Source organism: Equus asinus, chromosome 2 (assembly GCF_041296235.1).
Source record: "Equus asinus isolate D_3611 breed Donkey chromosome 2, EquAss-T2T_v2, whole genome shotgun sequence".
Taxonomy (NCBI): domain Eukaryota; kingdom Metazoa; phylum Chordata; class Mammalia; order Perissodactyla; family Equidae; genus Equus; species Equus asinus.
Window position 1 is genome coordinate 129,482,378 of NC_091791.1, and position 14,980 is coordinate 129,497,357.

Genomic DNA, 14,980 nt, shown 5'->3' on the forward strand with positions numbered 1-14,980 from the left:
TTACGTACGTGTTCTACAGATGGGAATGGGTACATCCTATTTTGTAACTTCTTTCACTCAACATAGTGACATTTTCCCCAGTGAGTGCATATTCATTGTGATAAATTTTTCTACTAGAAATGGTTTTTTACTTTCAAAAAGAAATTACAGGGCCCATTTTATATGTGACCCAGTATTTATGAAAGCAGCCATTAAAAACTAAGCATTCAGGGGCTGGCCTTGTGTCTGAGTGGTTAAGTTTGCGTGCTCCGCTTTGGTGGCCCAGGGTTTTGCTGGTTCGGATCCTGGGCACGGACATGGCACCGTTCATCAGGCCATGCTGGGGCAGCGTCCCACATGCCACAACTGGAAGGACCCACAACTAAAAAAATATATACAACTATGCAGGGGGATTTGGGGAGAAAAATGCAGAAAACAAGCAAAAAAACAAAACTAAGAATTCGTCATTTAAAAATATTGCATATCCACTGTATCATCTCACATGCCTAAAAATCTTCATAAACTGCCAACAGGTTTGCTGGTGTGTGTAATACTTAATATGTAGGCATTTCCCTTCTGATAATAGAAAAAATATGGGAAAATATGGATATTTTAGAACGAGGCTAATTTTATGTTGTAACTTATGCATTTATTTTCATGTGAGTAATCAAGGAAAGGTAATAAACCCAAACTAAGTTTTTTGAACTCCTTATGTGCGTAGGCCACGCCAACCATACATGTATAAGTCCATTGAGTAGCTATGGTAAACTCTAGTATTAAATATTACACAGAACAAAGAGCTTAACTATGTTTACCGACATCCTTGGGGCACTAAGAATTAGTGTAGGAGGCAACAATTTATTTATAGGACTGTGGACTATTTTCACCGTGGTCATCTATATCAGAGTTTGACACATGGCTGTTAGTACCAGTACACACAGATACACAGACATGAGCTACATCTGCATATCTTTACTCTTGAAGTTATAATATTTTAGTTGATATGTTAGATTCTTTGTATTTGACTAACTTGGAAAAATGAGCAATCCAAGTATATTTCGATTCAGAGTATCTAGATTTTCTTCAGTATTCTCTTTTTTGTAACTGATGCATCGATTTATTTATTGCTGTGTGTAGGTCTTTGTCTCGGTTTCGTTTCCTCCTCTCTGTCTCCTTTTGCCTTCAAAAGTAATCGGTATTCAGGGATGGCCCAGTGGTGTAGTGGTTAAGTTCACGTGCTCCGCTTCTGTGGCCTGGGGTTCATGGGTTTGGATCCCAGACATGGACCTACATACCACTCATCAAGCCATGCTGTTGTGGCATCCCACATATAAAATAGAGGACAATTGCCACGATGTTAGCTCAGGGACAATCTTCCTCAAGCAAAAAAGAGGAGGATAGGCAACAGATATTAGCTCAGGGCCAAAAACCGAAAAAAAAAAAAGAAGTAGTCAGTATTCTATAAATTCTGAAAGAAGGCATCACGCGGCTATTTCACAGTTAATGAAGTAGGGTTTCCCAACAGTGGCAAAGTAAAATGAGTACTTGATGGGAATGTGGCTTTTCCTTCCTTTTGAGGTAAAGAAGCAGAAAAGAGTATGGATTGAAAGTTGTTTCAGTTCATTTGGAGCTCACTTTTTTTCTTTTGAGCAATAAAGTTTTTCCTTGATACACTTGGATGGTTTTATTAAAATGCTTCGTGAAGTAGTTTATTCGCAACTCACCTCTCTAATTGTTGCTAGTGCTATGTCTTTTTGCAGGTTCCAGTAGAATAATACTCGGGAGAAACAAGGAATGTTGAAAATGTGGTTTTAATGACTGGATTATTTAGAGCTAAAATAGATACAGAATTTAACCAAATGAAGCAATATTCACCTAAAATGTTTTAATTATACTTCTAATTTCAGAGTGATCATTTAGGATCAGGAAGTCATTTCAGTAACCGTAAGTATAAAAGTATAGATTATCATTACAGTTTATCCAGTTCAAGCAAAGAAGAATATTTATGTGTATTTATTTTGTCTAACTGTATATGATACTCCTGCTGCTAAACTTCATCCAACTACTTGTGTGTTCTACTCACCTTGTGGAACCAGGAAGAGGTTAAGATGACTACTGTAGCCTCAAACAAAATCTGGTAATCACCGAGGCTCCGATTTTCCTTAGCCACTTATATTTTTAAATTGTATATTGTATGAATTACCAAATTTGCCTTGTCGATTAGTGGACATTTATCTTGTGATATTTGGGGCTTGGTTTTTATAGAAAGAAACTTAAATACAGTTTTCTGATTTGGAGAAATCTTTGGATATAGTCTCAATGCAAGTAGGCATTTTAAAGTTAGTTCGAAGTTCCATAAATGCATATTTATTAGTTATTTTAAGACTGTACGTAATTAAGCTTCACTGCTGTTTATTGTTCACTAATTTTAAACAGTTTCTCTAGAAAAACCTATTTTTTGCTTCCCAGTGAATATTAAATTACCCTCTAGCTCATCACAATAGTAATATTTATCCTACAAGTTGCAAAAGAATACCATTTTTGTTTTAACTGATAGTAAGATATGTATTTTATAATAATCTTGTAACTTATTTAGTCTAACAATCTTGTGTATTTTTTAAAACCAACTTAGTCTGTATTCAGAAGAATACTTTCCTTATGTATGTAGAAATACTAAGGAAAAACATGAATATTTTAGAACAAGGATAATTTTATGTTGTAACTCATGCTTCTCTTTTGTTTGAATAATAAAGGAAAGAGAATAACACCAGATTAATATGTAGCCTACTTTGATATGGATATTTAAGTTATCATTTATTTGGATTTACTTAGGAAAAGAAGATATGCTTCTTAAACAAGGTCAAATGTATGTGACAGACACACAGGTAATACTGTTTTTTTAATTTTAAAAAATATTTAGAAAAAATATTTGTGCCTTTATAAAAAGAGGAAAATAGCATTGTATATCAAGTGTATTTACATTGGATAAGGTTTTCATTATCAAACAAAAGTTGGTGTTGCGTTGTTGAGTTTAATAAAAGCAGTGATACTGCTGTTTCTAGTGCCCTCCAGAGTGTTTTTGATCACAGTGGCTTAAATAAGAGATTTGAAATAAAATTTCATTGTGTTTGATAGTAAGCCTCTATTCATTAACAACATTAACTCTTCATATTTGCCCTTATAAAGAGGAAGACAGGTGTGAGTAATTCAAGTCAAGGGTCATTTGTTTGGGCTTTGAAATGTATTTTTCCTTGCATTGAAATATATATTCTATGTTTTGGAAATTCACCTCAAAATAAAGAAAGCTTCCGAGAGGGAGTGTTGTCTAATTTGGTTACTTGTTTATCTGCTCCTCACTTTGTTTTCCAGTAGGTACAACGTTTGCATTTCTAGCACCTCCTCGCAACTGCAGACCCGATAAATATTTGGGTTTTCTTTTCTTTTTACAACAGTAAAACCTGCCTATTAAGATAGTGGGATGTACTCGTAGCATATAGCTTTTATCAATGAATTAATACTTGCAAAAATAATTTCTATGAAATATTAATAATAGTTTCTATGAAATTATTTACAGATTTAAAATTGCAATCCTTGTTTTTATTTAAGGGTTCTGGCTTTCTTTTATTTAAGGCTTTCTTTAGAATTTGATGTTCTGAGCACATTATGTGCCATCAAATAGAAATAGTAGATGTGTTTTGATAAAGTTGGTATTCATGTGCACGTAGGTATTATGAATGGGGAAAGAAAGAGAAAATAGTACCCAGGGGCCACAACTATTTTCCTTCTTTGTTCTGCCAGAAGTACACTTAAATGAACAGACTTTCAAAATGGCAGTGCTTAAGGGCATATTAAGGAAATCATACTCAGAACTGGTTTTCTTACTTCAAAAATCAGGACTATATGTTTCCAGCATAACTAGTCTGAAAACTGTTCGACTACTGATGATATAGAAACTTTCTGTAAATTTGGCAGGTAAGTAAGTGTTTTCTTGAGGCTCTTGTGATTGATTTGTTTATATATTTTTTTGCTTTTCAGTGTACTTCCCCTGGTATGCCAGCCCATATGCAAAGCAGATCCATGTTAAGACCGCTGGAGCTGTCCTTCCCCAATCAAACCTCATATTCCGAAAATGAAATTTTAAAGAAAGAGTTAGAAGCAATGAGAACTTTCTGCGATTCAGCAAAACAAGACCGACTCAAGCTCCAAAATGAACTGGCTCACAAGGTGGCAGAGTGCAAAGCTTTAGCCTTAGAATGTGAAAGGGTCAAGGAGGATTCAGATGAACAGATAAAGCAATTAGAAGATGCATTAAAAGATGTGCAGAAGAGAATGTACGAGTCAGAAGGTAAAGTGAAGCAAATGCAGACGCATTTTCTTGCCCTTAAAGAGCATCTCACAAGTGAAGCAGCAACAGGGAGCCACAGGTTAACGGAGGAACTGAAGGATCAGCTGAAAGACATGAAAGCGAAGTATGAAGGTGCTTCAGCGGAAGTAGGAAAATTAAGAAACCAGATCAAACAAAACGAGATGCTGGTAGAAGAGTTTAAGAGGGATGAAGGCAAGCTGATAGAGGAAAATAAGCGATTGCAGAAGGAATTTAGTATGTGTGAAATGGAGCGAGAGAAGAAAGGAAGAAAGGTCGCAGAAATGGAAGGCCAGTTAAAAGAATTGTTAGCAAAGTTGGCCCTTTCCATTCCGACAGAAAAATTTGAAAACATGAAGAGCTTATTATCGAATGAAGTGAATGAGAAGGCAAAAAAATTAGTAGAGATGGAAAGAGAATATGAAAAATCACATGGTGAAATTAGACAGTTAAAGAGAGAACTTGAGAATTCTAAGGCCAAGTTTGCTCAGCATGTCAAACCAGAAGAACACGAACAACTCAAGAGTAGATTAGAGCAAAAATCTGGAGAACTTGGGAAGAAGATCACTGACTTAACATCAAAAAATCAGGAGTTACAAAAGGAAATTGAAAAGGTGTATCTGGATAATAAGCTCCTTACCCAGCAAGTACATAACTTAACAATGGAAATGAAAAATCATTATGTTCCTTTAAAAGTCAGTGAAGAAATGAAAAAGTCACATGATGCAATTGTTGATGATTTGAACAAAAAGCTTTTAGATGTCACACAAAAATATACAGAAAAGAAGTTGGGAATGGAGAAATTGCTAGTGGAAAATGACAGCTTAAGTAAGAATGTGAGCCACCTGGAAACTGTGTTCGTACCTCCTGAGAAGCATGAAAAAGAGATAATGGCTCTGAAATCCAATATCGTTGAACTTAAAAAACAGCTCTCTGAACTTAATAAAAAATGTGGGGAAGACCAGGAGAAGATAGATTCGCTCATGTCTGAGAACACCAACTTGAAAAAGACTATGAGTCATCAGCATGTGCCAGTTAAGACTCATGAAGAGATGAAAACTACATTGAGTAGCACATTAGATAAAACTAACAGAGAATTATTAGATGTGAAAAAAAAATTTGAAGATATAAATCGAGAATTTGTAAAAATAAAAGATGAGAATGAAATATTAAAAAGAAACCTGGAAAACACTCAGAACCAAATAAAAGCTGAGTACATCAGCCTAAAAGAGCATGAGGAAAAGATGAGCACTGTGGGTGAGAGCCTGAAAAAAGTGCAGGCGAATAGTGCTGAAATGTTGGCTAACTACCAAAAAGGCCAGGAAGAGATTGTGACGCTGCATGCTGAAATCGAAGCCCAGAAAAAGGAGCTTGACACAATACACGAATGCATTAAGCTAAAATATGCTCCAATTGTCAGCTTTGAAGAATGTGAGAGAAAATTTAAAGCAACAGAGAAAGAACTAAAAGAGCAATTATCAGAGCAGACACAGAAGTGTAATGTCAGGGAAGAAGAGGCCAGGAAGTGCAAGCAGGAGAATGACAAGTTAAAGAAGGAGATTTCCACTCTTCAGAAGGATTTAAAGGATAAGAGTGCTCTCATTGAGAATTCTCATGAAATGGAAAGAGCATTAAGCAGAAAAACAGAAGAGCTAAACAAACAGTTAAAAGACCTGTTACAGAAATACACAGAGGTAAAGAACGAGAGAGAGAAGCTAGTAGAAGAAAATGCCAAACAGACTTCTGAGATCCTTGCAGCACAAACTCTTTTGCAAAAACAGCATGTTCCACTGGAACAGGTTGAGGCCCTGGAAAAATCTCTTAATGGCACAATTGAGACTCTAAAGGAAGAACTGAAGAATAAGCAAAGGTGTTATGAGAAGGAGCAGCAGACTGTGACCAAACTGCAGCAGATGTTGGAGAATCAGAAGAACTCTTCTGTGCCGCTGTCAGAGCATTTGCAGATTAAGGAAGCATTTGAGAAAGAAGTTGGAGTCATAAAAGCTAGCTTGCGAGAAAAGGAGGAAGAAAGCCAAAACAAAACTGAAGAAGTCTCCAAACTGCAGTCTGAGGTCCAAAATACTAAGCAGGCATTAAGGAAATTAGAGACTAGGGAGGTAGTTGATTTGTCTAAATATAAAGCAACAAAAAGTGACTTGGAGACCCAGATTTCCAACTTAAACGAAAAATTGGCCAATCTGAATAGAAAGTACGAAGAAGTATGTGAGGAGGTTTTGCATGCCAAAAAGAAGGAACTATCTGCAAAAGATGAGAAGGAATTACTACATTTTAGCATTGAGCAAGAAATCAAGGATCAGCAGGAACGATGTGATAAGTCCCTAACAACAATCACAGAGTTACAGAGAAGGATACAGGAATCTGCTAGACAAATTGAAGATAAAGATAATAAGGTGAGCGCCGAGGAGTCTGTCTGACTGTGCTCTAGAAACCCCAGAGCACAGCTGCTGGAGTAGACTAGGGCTCCTTACCATAGCATCCTTCAAGACAGGTTCACAAGGCATTAACAAAGTGACCCTTAAATGCCACCTTTCCAGGTGGGCTACTGGTGTGTAAAATAATTTCAGAGTTTTAAAAAAAGTAAAGTCACACAAGCAAAAATCAAAAGGATTTTTCCTTTTCTTTCCTTAGCTGATCCAGCCAAGAATTGAGGAAAGATGGGAGACTCAAGGTTCATTTGCCTCATAAATGAATGGTCAAAATGCAGTGGGATTTAGGGTACCTAAAGAATGGTGAGGGAGAGGAGGAAAAAAGCCAAGTGTTTGGACTACAAAAAACTAAGTGCACGGGCGAGCACCCCATACTTGGTCATGGCACTCACCCATACCAGTAAACTGAGCCCTCCAATTCACAGTACGTTCTGTCCCCATATCTTCCTACAGACTGGTCCTCTCACCCAGAATGTCCTGCCCCTGGTCTCTACTGAGTAAAGTCCTATACGGTCCATAATGCCCACTTCATCACTTATCCTCCTTCCTAGAGCCTTCATTGTCCAGTCTAGCCTACAGTAAACTGTCCCTCTTCTAAAATGCATGTTTTGTTTTGGCTTTGCCATCCGTTTAAATATGTATATCACCGTGCCAGAATTATGTGGTTAATCTTCCCAACCAGTCTTTAAGAGCGGGCTCATAACTTATCTTTCCTTCTTATTCATTCTCATGGTACAATTTACACAATAGGTGCTCAACAATATTTTTGAAACTAGTGGTTGCATAAAGTGCATACTATGAAGATGACCCGTCAGGGAGATTGAGTGCGGTTTTATCCACTCAACAAATATAAAATACCTTCTACGTGCCAGGTGCTATGCTTAGGGCTGAGGATATAGAGGTGAATAAAAGCAGACACAGCCCCAGCCCTCCTCAGTGGAAAGGTGCAAAACTAACCTTCTGACACGTCTACTCATATGACCCAGAATTTAAATGCTCTCACCTTGTTTGGAAAGTGATTATGAATATAATAATATATACTTATAGTAGCAATTTATTAATATCTACTTATAATTGTTGCCATTTATTGAGCATCTACTACATTCCAAGCATATATTTATGAGTGCATTTGATTTTCTTCACTATGAAAGAATTTCCCCTTTCACTGATAAGGAAACTAAGGCTCAGAAAAATAAAGGAAATTAGCCAAGCTTACACAGCTAATAAGAATCAAACGTGTCTGGCTTTAAAGCCTGTGCTTTTTCCACTACTCTAACCAGCCTCCGTATATTTTTCTCTTTATTACAAAATAGTCTATAGTTATACATTCTTGAAAAGAACAAGGCACGTAAGTTAATTCTAGGCTTACATGAGCCATGCTTTTTTACTTTTCAAACTTTGTTGGAAGGAATCCCTTCTACCTTCCTATGTTTCAAACTTCCTGGAAGGTAGTCTATATATCTTCATACGTACTTATATATTATCTAAAAATAAGAAGAATGAAGTCACACTCATATTTTAGGATATATATCGTATTTATTATTAATTTGGTAATGCTTTTGTAAGGAATTTACGGAGAGAAATTTAGTTAAATTATATAGTCATGTGTTGCTTAATGACGTGGATACATTCTGAGAAATGCATCATTAGGTGATTTCGTCGTTGTGTGAACATCATAGAGTGCACTTACACAAACCTAGATGGTAAAGCCTACTACACAGCCAGGCTCTATAGTACTAGTCTTATGGGAGCACCATCATATACGTGGTCTGTTGTCCACCCAAATGTCACTATGTAGCACATGACTGTAATGTACATACTATTGATAACAATCTTGACAATATTCATTCCTCAATTTCCTGGTATATAAATATAAATTTTATGTCTCAAGGAATGATTTCTGTGTAAAGATGTTTATTATAAGTGAATAATATATATTTTTCTCCCACAACTGTTTTCTTTTTTTATAAGATAACCGAACTGCTTAATGATGTGGAAAGACTAAAACAGGCTCTCAATGGCCTTTCACAACTCACCTACACGAGTGGGAGTCCCAGCAAGAGACAGAGCCAGCTCATTGATGCTCTGCAGCACCAGGTGCAGACCCTGCAGCAGCAGCTGGCTGTGAGTACCAGGCCTGCAGGGCTCCATGCCGATAAGCGCGGGCTCGAGTTTGGCTATTGTAGAGGCTTATTTAGAAGCCAAGTTGATTTGTGACTGTGCAGATCCAAGAATGTAATCATTTTTGCTAAAAGTTACTTATACTAGTCATATAATATCATTTATTTGGTGCTTATTATATGGCAGGCACTACTGTGAACATTTTACATACTTCATCTTTAAATTTTATCTTCATCACAATCCTACAAGATTTTAATCCCCCCCCATTTAATTCTTAAGGAAACAAAGATGAAAATACTTGATGCCTGGGGTTGTACAGTTAGGATTTAATCCTGGGATTGGCTGACTCCGCATCTGGTGTCTTTTCAACTGCAGCACACTCTCTAAAATATTGGTCCACTAAACTAAAGGAGGTTTTTAATAATCTCTTATCCTTATGAATAAAGATAGGCATTTCTGTGGGTTTATACCTTATATCCTTATATATTAAAAGAAAACATTTGGATGTGTATATCTGTATAGTTACCCCATATCCATATCCATAGTTACCTATATGGATATATGTCTCCTTTATATATTAAAAGAAAGCATCTGGATTTGGAAGCTGAGATGAGAGCTCAATTCTAAGCCCCGCCACTTAAAAGCCAGTGACATGGAACATTCCCCTTAACTTTTAGCTTCCTCATCCACAAAAGAGGATAAGAATTGATTTCTTGTTTGTTTGTTTGCTTTTGTAATTGAATGAGGTAATATACATGGAAATGCTAAGTAAAACATAGCCCAATCAAATGTAAATTGTTGCTAAAATTTTCCTATTCTGTAGGAATTGGTTATGAATTGTTTTTGAATAGAAGAAAGTTATTTTTGTTTTGTTATGAGGAGGATTGGCCCTGAGCTAACATCTCTGCCAGTCTTCCTCTATTTTTTATGTGGGATGCCTCCACAGCGTGGCTTGGTGAGCGATGCTAAGTCCAGGCCCTAGATCTGAACCTGTGAACCCTGGACCTGCCAAAGCAGAGTGTATGAACTTAACCACTATGTCACCAGGCCAGCCCTGGAAAGTTATTTTTTAAAGTGTTGATCTTGTAACACTGTTGACCTACAGATTAATGATGACAAATTGCTGATCTGGATCTTATCAAAAGGATATGGTAGTCTCTTCAAAAATTGGAAATATTTCTTTATTGTTTGTCATGTTTGTGATGCTATGCTAAGCACTGTCAGGGTTATAGAGAGTATACAGTTCCTGTCCCCGAGGAGTTCTGAGTAGTTAGACAGGGAAAATATATAGATCCATGAAAAGTAAAATAACAAGACAAAAAATATCAAATACAGAATTGAGAATATAGTCCCAGAGTCAAAGTTGAATATGATATGAATTCATAGTGATGTGAGTTCCCAGGAAGGAAAGATTACTGGTGTGGTGGTAGCTAGTTTCAAGGAAGAAGGGAACACCTAGCGTGAACTTTTTGGATAGATGGTGTTTTGGTAGGTGGAAGGAAAACAGAGACTCTCAGGCAACGGAAATCGTGTGAGGAAGGCTTGGAGGTGGACTGCAAGTGGCATGCCCCAGGGGCCGTAAAAGGCCAGTCAGCCTGGCTAGTCTGGGAGCTATATTTGAGGCCAAATTGTGAAGGCTGTTGGGAATGAAGCGGATGAATTTAGATTCTCTCTTATATGTAACAACGTGTCACCCGAGGTTATTGAGTCAAGGTGATATGAGGAAAGAGCTACCTCAATCTCAGAAGCATGGGAGGAAATAAAGTCTAGAGACAGGGAGACAAGATGGGAAGTTTGCAATAATCCAAAGCACAAGTTGATATGTGTCTGGATAATTTTGTGGCATTAGATGTGAACTAAGGCGATGATTTCATGTTACCTAGGATTAAGTGGCATTGCTCTCACTGTGAATGTTCCCACACATTTATTAGAAAAGTTTATACTATTGTTATGCTATAGAATTTTGGATCTGGTGAGTCCAAGGAGTAGCAGGAGCAGTTTAATTATACTCCTGTTTTGTAGTATCAAGCAACATTGTCACAAGCCTCTGGGTGTTTGAAAATGTGAGTGCTGATATCCTCATCTGTCCATCTTTCCACGTTTCTAGGATGCCGACAGACAGCACCAAGAAGTAATTGCAATTTATCGGACACACCTTCTTAGTGCTGCACAGGTAAAGAACTGTTTCTCCTTTGGAAAGGATATTGTTTCAGAGAAAATAATTCTTCATTTTTAAGTAAATATATATGAAAGTAATTGATGTTTCAAGTAGTTATACCCCATATGCTTATTTAAAAATGATTATGTTTCTTTTCATCATGGCTTGCATATCTCCCAGAGAAATTTACAAAGCTATATGACAACACAGTATCTTAAATTTAGTGTTATCTCCATCTGCTTGTCACTCATTTTATAGACAGTTTGGCGACATATGATGGCAGCACACATTAATGGTATCATTAGCTGGAGATAATGCCTTGACACCCACATGTGGCTGTCAGCTAAAAGAGGAGAGTGCAAAGGACTTCATTGTTTCTTGGTAGCTCAGGAGTATTTCTTTGAAATGTAGAGAATACTATAAAAGTGCAAAAATGACAAGTAAGGTGTGCACAGAATTGTAATACTTTAAGAAAAAAAATGGTTCTCTTGGATTATCAGTAATATTTATTTATTGAACCGTAAACTCAATGAAGCATAAGATTAAGAATTTCCATCTGTGGGGTTGTAATGAGAAAGCTCTTTTTTAAAAAAATAAATCATATTAAGGAAATGTTTAACATACGAAGGATGCTATACTTAATGCTCTGTAGAAACCCTATGATCAGCATCTCCAAAATTCTCAGAATAGATTTTTCAGGAAGACATACTAAAAGAGAAATGTTAGAATGGCAGGTGAGATATAATGAGAATTGTTTAGGATTTGAAGTGTCAGACCACACTGTAAAAAAAAAAAAAAAAAAAAAAAAGACAGGTGTTAAGAGAAAGCTTCAGAGAAGGAGAGAAGATCATTTAAAAAAAAAAACTAGGTAAAATAATAAAAAGGAAGGAACTTTATGACCTTGAATTCTTAAAATTGAAAAGCCTGCCTTTTCTATAGGAGGTGAAGGGGAAACCAATGGAAAAGAATGAATGGTGTGATAAAAGAAAGTAGCCAAGGATACTTTCTTTTGAGTAGATAGAAGATAAGTTGGGATTGAAAGTATATTGCAATTGTTAGAGAAGCTTATTGATGGACAGCAGGACAGGAGGTTTAGGTGGAGAAATAGTAGAAAAGTGCAGACCTGCGTTAGAGAGGGTGGGGGATTCACTGGGGTCTGATATTGGCCGTGGGAGGAAGAGCGTACCCCTGCTGAAAGATGCTGCAGACTAACAAGGCTGTCAACTTCGTATAAGGTATGCTTCCAAAATTTGAAATTATTTTCTGCTGACTCCAATGAAACATAACAAAAGCAATTGACATGTGAAATGGTCTTGCCTTCTGGCATCATGAAGTTGACTAAGAAATTCAGTTTAGTCACCTATGGCTAATGTTTGGAATTTAAACATCCTGCTGTTATAGAAACAGATTTTGGAAGCAAAACTTCTTGTATTAATAGGAAGTGTTATGCTCATGCAAAGACAGAGGGGAAGTGCTCAAGCAAAGACAAAAGGGAAGAGGGTGTTGTAAGCCCATCATATTGACTTGCATTTAATCAACCTCTTGCCATCTTTTTAAGTTCAAAGTGTTTCTTTCTGAATATAAATGGCTAACATTCGTGTAACAAGATCTCAACCTCACCAGTAAAGGGGGACATGCAAGTAAACAAGGAGGTACCATTCTGACTTCTGGGATTGGTAGATATTAAACAAGATGCTAGCCTACAGCACTGATCAGGGTGTTGTGTGAAATGGGCATTTATACCCTGTTGGTGGGAGTGAAATTGTTATAATCTCTGTAGAGGGAAATTTCGTAGTCCTTAGCAAGATGAAAAATCGAGCCTGCTTTTTGACTTAGCCCTAGGAATCTGCCCAGAAAGACTGAAACACCTTAAATGCCCATCACTGGGGTGATGAGTAAAGAAATTATGATACATCTGTACAGTGGAATATTATACAGTAATTTTAAATAATTAAGGAAATAATTTGGAAAAAATTTTTATGACAGGTGAAAAGGCAAGTTGCAAAATAATATATATGATCCTATTTAATAAATATGGGGATTTTTTTCCATTAATAACTTTTCTAATTAAAAAAAAAAGCAGGAGCCAAAACAAATTTTCCTAGTAGTTTACTTTGTTATCTGTAACTTATGCTGCCCCTGTCTTCTGAGCCGTTATTTAAAAAGAGAGAAGTTTGTTCATCTGTTTTCTGATAGTAGATGTTAGGAGCAACTAGTGTGCACTCCTTTTAAATTGATCTTCTTTATTTCCATGAGAGAGCTCAACTCCCTTTTCTAGTAAATCCTTTAGAATATGGCCAGGGTGGTGAGGATTTGGCATTTGGTGAGTCACAACCAGTTAGGCCCTGTTAAAAAGCCTTTGTCTTTTGGATTCTCGTGTAGATGAAGACTACATAAAATATTTCTCCTCTTTTCTTCTTTCTCTCTAGGGTCACATGGATGAAGACGTGCAGGCGGCCTTACTCCAGATCATACAGATGCGGCAGGGGCTTGTGTGCTAGCGGTCAGCGCTGACCAGCCAGCGTCTGCTTTCCCTACTGGGGCTGAGCATTCTGTGTGCACCTCCATGGCCTTTCTGGGTCTTACTGTGCTAGTATAATTAAAATAAAATATATTTTGTTCCATCAGTAGGTTTTTTTAATTAGATGAGCCTGTTACTGAGTTTTTCAGTATCAATTCAAATCTTGTATTCTATATACATATGTTAGTTAATTTTACAGTGAGGCCTACCAAACACTTTGCCTTGGATTGGCTGCATATTTTTAAACCATTGAGTCCTTGATTAAACATGAGCCATCTGCGTGGGTCCATATGAAGAGGGGTTAAGCTGAAATAATTGTTTAAACATTTCTTTTAGAGAAATTAATTTGGTTGGCAGCCACTTTTAAGTGGATCAAAAGATCTTTCAGATCTTCAGCTGAGCCGTGAGACCTGCTGCAGTTCAAGGAGTGCATTGTGACTTGGCTGGCCAAGGTGCATTTTTATTGAAGTAAATTAATGAGTGCCTTTGACTTCTTTTGGAGGTACAGACTTTTTTCTTCTTACACTAGTAACTTTTATGCCTATTTAAATATATTTCTTTACATAAAGGGTTTGCAGTGCTAACTTAAATTAAGGAAAGGTAAGGGTGGTATATACCAGGAGTTTATAATAAAATTGCTTCATAATCTCCACAACAGTATCTTAATTTTCACTTGTGGTGACTTTTGTTGCCACAGTATTTAGAGAACTGTGATAAATGGTATACTAAGTTTTTCAAAGTCTCAAAAATTTTAGACTTTTTAAAGCAATTATGTTGACATTTGCTACTATAGTAACCAAGCACTCGTTAGACTTGCGTCCTCCGAATGTTTTGTACTTATTTATAGGAAAATTGCACTAATGAGATTAATAATGTGAAAAGCAGTTTTCTTGCAAAATTAGCATTAGAGAATTGATTTTAGAAAACCTCTATAAGGTTTTAGACGAACGTGCAATAATATAGTAAACTGTAAGAATATAGTTAGCAAGAAAATAATAAAATTGGACATGTTTATAGTAAATACTCTATCGTAACCAACTATTTTTATTAATTATATCTCATTAAGGAAGGTTTATATGTTTTTTTATTTTTATTAACATTTTGTGTTACCATTCAGATTAAAATTACTAATTTGACTGTTAGCAAAATAAACTGAACAAATGAGTCATTTGAGCCAAGTTTTTTTAAATTCCGAAATGTGCCTTAACGATAATCTTTGAGCATCCTGAACCAAATTTTTGATCCCATTTTGGTATGATAACAAGGACAGAGAACCATCAAAGTAGCTTTTCCCAGCAAAGAATACGCCATTGTGTTTCTTCAGTGTAACAGGGAAAAGTCAGAATCGGATTTATTTTTAATTCTTTAGGTAGATAGACACAGTTTACATA

The 14,980-nt window shown here is 36.4% G+C and overlaps 1 protein-coding gene across 3 annotated transcripts in view; it reads left to right on the top strand.

The window, feature by feature from the left end:
- UACA (uveal autoantigen with coiled-coil domains and ankyrin repeats) overlaps positions 1-14,754 on the top strand; it is an 83,024-nt gene extending 68,270 nt beyond the window's left edge. For all 3 annotated transcript variants that reach the window (XM_014848218.3, XM_070499007.1, XM_014848219.3), the window contains 6 exons: positions 1,887-1,923; positions 2,812-2,864; positions 4,015-6,753; positions 8,761-8,913; positions 11,018-11,083; positions 13,498-14,754. In XM_014848218.3, the coding sequence (XP_014703704.1) occupies positions 1,887-1,923; positions 2,812-2,864; positions 4,015-6,753; positions 8,761-8,913; positions 11,018-11,083; positions 13,498-13,569 (3,120 nt within the window). In that variant the 3' untranslated portion in view covers positions 13,570-14,754. The remainder of the gene's footprint in view (positions 1-1,886; positions 1,924-2,811; positions 2,865-4,014; positions 6,754-8,760; positions 8,914-11,017; positions 11,084-13,497) is intronic.
- The last annotated feature ends 226 nt before the right edge of the window (positions 14,755-14,980 follow it).